Genomic DNA, 3,928 nt, shown 5'->3' on the forward strand with positions numbered 1-3,928 from the left:
CAGATAGTAGAGAAGAAGAAAAAAACAGCATTTATTCATCTAAAAAAACAGACAAAACGAAACCGACAGAACTGCGGATTTAATCTGGTGTCTGACAAAAATGTGGGATATTTTTACACAAGTCTCGCGCGCGCATCACTGACCGGGGGTCAACTGGGAGGGAAAAGTGCCCAGACGTGTAGATTCACGTGAGAGGAAGAGTACATGTACGGGGTTTATACGGGAACTCGATAGAATTGTGGAGTAAATACAAATCTTTAAAGGGTTGAAGTCCTAATGATGGATAAGTGGAAAGGAGAGAAGAGGAAGAGAGAGATGCGTCTCGGATACACGCGCCTGGAGGAAGCTGCATCTTGAACACAGCGTCATGTCTTCCTGTGATCTCAATCCCAAACCTGCATCATGCCGTGGACGCAGTAAAGAGCGTGATGCCATCCTGTGAAGAACAGCCTGCTGCCACTGACATGAAGTCTGATGCCATTTTACAGTGACATTGCGTATGATGACTTCCTGCATGACGCCTAAACTCGGAGTGAACAACGTAAAGTAGTTTCCTAACGAGCAGTGTGATGTCATCCTGGTAATGCCACTGTGTGATGCCGTCATGAGAAGAAGACCGGTTTGATGCCATTCTGTGACAGATGTGACAAAATGTGTGATGCCACCTATGAGGTCAGTAAGCACTGTGATGCCACCGTGTGTGCTGCCGTTCTGCAGCGAGCTGCCTCGTGCCTGATACAAAATGCCCTCACACCGTTTCGCAGTGGAAAGCATCAGGCTCACCTGCTCTGACTTCTGAGTGGCGTCATGAACTTGGCAGACGTGCTCGCGTGCATCGCGGTGCTCGCTGTCCTCGCGGTCTCGCTGCTGTCCAACGCGCTCGTGCTGATCTGCTTTGCGTGCAGCCCCGAGATCAGGAAGCGCGCGGCGGGCCTTTTCACGCTCAACCTGGCCACGTGCAACCTGCTGCTTACCGTCACCAACATGCCTCTCACGTTGCTGGCGCTCGCAGGCCACGAGGAGCCGGGAGGTAACGGGCTGTGTCGCGCGGCCGCCTTCCTCGAGACTTTTCTGAGCGCCAACGCCATGCTCACCGTGGCCGCGCTTAGCGTGGACGGCTGGATGGCGGTGGTCTTCCCTCTTAGCTACCGCTCCAGGATGCGCCACCGGGATGCCATGCTGGCGCTCACCTACGCGTGGGCGCACTCCGCGTGCTTCGCGGCGGCCGCAGCGTGCCTCTCCTGGCTCGGCTACCACAGCCTCTACGCGTCGTGCACGATGCGTTCCACCTCCACCTCCAGCGTTCCGTTCGCCGCGTTCACGGTGGCCTTCCACGCGCTCACTTTCCTGCTGTCGCTCGTGGTGCTGTGCGTCGCCTACCTCAAAGTTCTCCGAGTCGCGCGCTTCCACTGCAAGCGCATTGACGTGATCACCATGCAGACCCTCGTGCTGCTCGTGGACATTCACCCCAGGTAAGAGGCACGTGCACACCACTGCAAAATGTTCAGTTAGGGTTAAAATAATCATTAACCATCCAACGAACCCATAACGAGCCCGTTTTATTCCAGCCGTGTAGTGCAAGAGCAGTGTGAAGAAAGTGCGTGACCTTTGTACAGTATAATCTACACAACACATAATTTATAGAAATAAATGAATTGTGTGAAAAAGAATCAGGTATAAACGTATAAAAGGTATAAAAGGTATAAAAGGTATATACTTATAAAACTATGTTACACATTACAGGTGACTTTTCTGTGAGGTTTACACTCAATGTGACTGTGGAGTGTTCACTGTGTTCTACATTTACAAGACGTGTGTTGTAGGTTCGGTGGCTTCTCTGAATTGTCCTTACTGTGTGTGTGTGTCTGTGTGTGTGTCTGTGTGTGTGTGTCTGTGTGCATCTGTGTGTGTGTGTGTCTGTGGGTGTGTCTGTGTGTGTCTGTGTGTGTGTCTGTGTGCATCTGTGTGTGTGTGTCTGTGTGTGTCTGTATGTGTCTGTGTGTGTCTGTGGGTGTGTCTGTGTGTGTCTGTGTGTGTGTATGTGTGTGTCTGTGTGTGTGTGTCCGTGTGTGTGTCTGTGTATGTCTGTGTGTGTGTGTCTGTGTGTGTCTGTGTGTGTGTGTCTGTGTGTGTCTGTGTGTGTGTGTCTGTGTGTGTTTGTGTGTGTGTGTCTGTATGAGAGAGAGAGATTGTGCCCTGTTCATGGTGTCCCCATGGTGCCTTGAGCACAGAGTCCCCTGGGATTGACTCCAGACTCCCCCCCTGTTCCCCCTCCAGACGACCCTTTATAGGATAAGCGCTACTGAAAATGGAGGAATGGCTGCACACACTCCTCATCACAATACTGAACAAAACTAAAACGAATCTCAGTAATCACGTAGTATAAGTATGAAAGTGTTGTTTAGATGTTCAGCAGTGAGCAGTGAGAGTGCAGTGTGTGTTTAGCTGTATCTCACTCCAGTGAACACGCTTCCCTTTTCGCGGCCGCCGTTTAAAGCCCCGTTAAAATGGCTCTTCTTTATGAGGTCAGCGACCCGAGGCGAAAAGGAGGAGAGCTGCACACAATATCAGCCTTCATGCTTTCAACTGCAGCACACAGGCTTACTAAAAGCATCTCTATCTCCAGACCGCCGGATTCCAACATATATTATTTATTTAACACAGAGAAAGTGTATAAACTCGTCTGAAACCTTCACAGCTGAAGCAGTTTGACGCTTTTAGAACATTTATTTTCACTCAGACTCAGACATGTTTTTTGTTCCTGGTCCATATTGAAATGAGCAACTTATTTCCTGTGTATTAATCAGTCAGCGTGTTGTTAAGCTTTTATCTTTAATAGAGAAGCCGAAGGACGCGGCAGTGAGCCTAGGGATTAATGATGTGTATTGGACTGATGAATGTCTCAGTGCTCGCTGAAGTGAAGTGCTCTCACGCTTCTCCGCATGCTCGCTACACTCTTTAATCTTCACTCTCACAAATATTTTGTGCTTGCATTTCACAGCACCTCACGATAATCTCGTGTTAGCCGCTCTTGCCTTACGCTCGCGGTTTAGCCGTCGTCATGCTCTCTATTAATCGCACTGTTTAAACACCTGATTGATGTTAATCTTAATCAGAGTTAATACTTAATCCATTCGTATAATCTGTTCATTAACGCAACAACTTCCAACAAAGTCACGTCACGCAGCATCGCCTGCTACTGGATGTTAGTATCGGAGTACTGAGTACTGATAGTGATACTGCTGAACTATCAGTTCTCAGTATCCATGCAGCTCTGACTAAATAACTTAAATAAAATGTGAATAATCCGAATAAATAAAAGCCTCAGATTAATCTCGTATTAATATTAACAAAGTGCAGATATGCTTTTAAATTTCTGGGGAATTATGAAGCATATTTCATGTTACTTTCCCCAATCGAACCCCCACGGCTCCCCCCAGACACCATACACACACACAAACACACACACTAACACATCTCTGGTGTTGCAGTGTTCGACAGCGATGCCTGGAGGAACAGAGGAGGCGACGGCAGCGAGCAGCCAGAAAGATCAGCACGTTCATTGGCACATTTGTGCTTTGCTTCACACCCTATGTAATCACAAGGTGAGAGCCACACACACATACACACATACACACACACACATACACACATACACACACACATACACACATCCACACACACACACACACACACACACACACATCCACACACACACACATACACACACATACACACATACACACACACACATACACACATCCACACACACACACACACACATCCACACATACACACACATACACACACACACATACACACATACACACACACATACACACATACACACACACACACACACACATCCACACACACACACATACACACATCCACACACACACACATACACACATACACACACACATAC

At 48.1% G+C, this 3,928-nt stretch overlaps 1 protein-coding gene across 1 annotated transcript in view; it reads left to right on the forward strand.

The window, feature by feature from the left end:
- The first annotated feature begins 722 nt into the window (after positions 1 to 722).
- The window catches only part of gpr26 (G protein-coupled receptor 26), a 17,427-nt gene continuing 14,221 nt past the window's right edge, over positions 723 to 3,928 (forward strand). The window contains exons 1-2 of the mRNA XM_060889409.1: positions 723 to 1,472; positions 3,492 to 3,605. Of these exons, the coding sequence (XP_060745392.1) occupies positions 808 to 1,472; positions 3,492 to 3,605 (779 nt within the window). The 5' untranslated portion in view covers positions 723 to 807. The remainder of the gene's footprint in view (positions 1,473 to 3,491; positions 3,606 to 3,928) is intronic.

The sequence above is a fragment of the Tachysurus vachellii genome, chromosome 2 (genome assembly GCF_030014155.1).
Source record: "Tachysurus vachellii isolate PV-2020 chromosome 2, HZAU_Pvac_v1, whole genome shotgun sequence".
Taxonomy (NCBI): domain Eukaryota; kingdom Metazoa; phylum Chordata; class Actinopteri; order Siluriformes; family Bagridae; genus Tachysurus; species Tachysurus vachellii.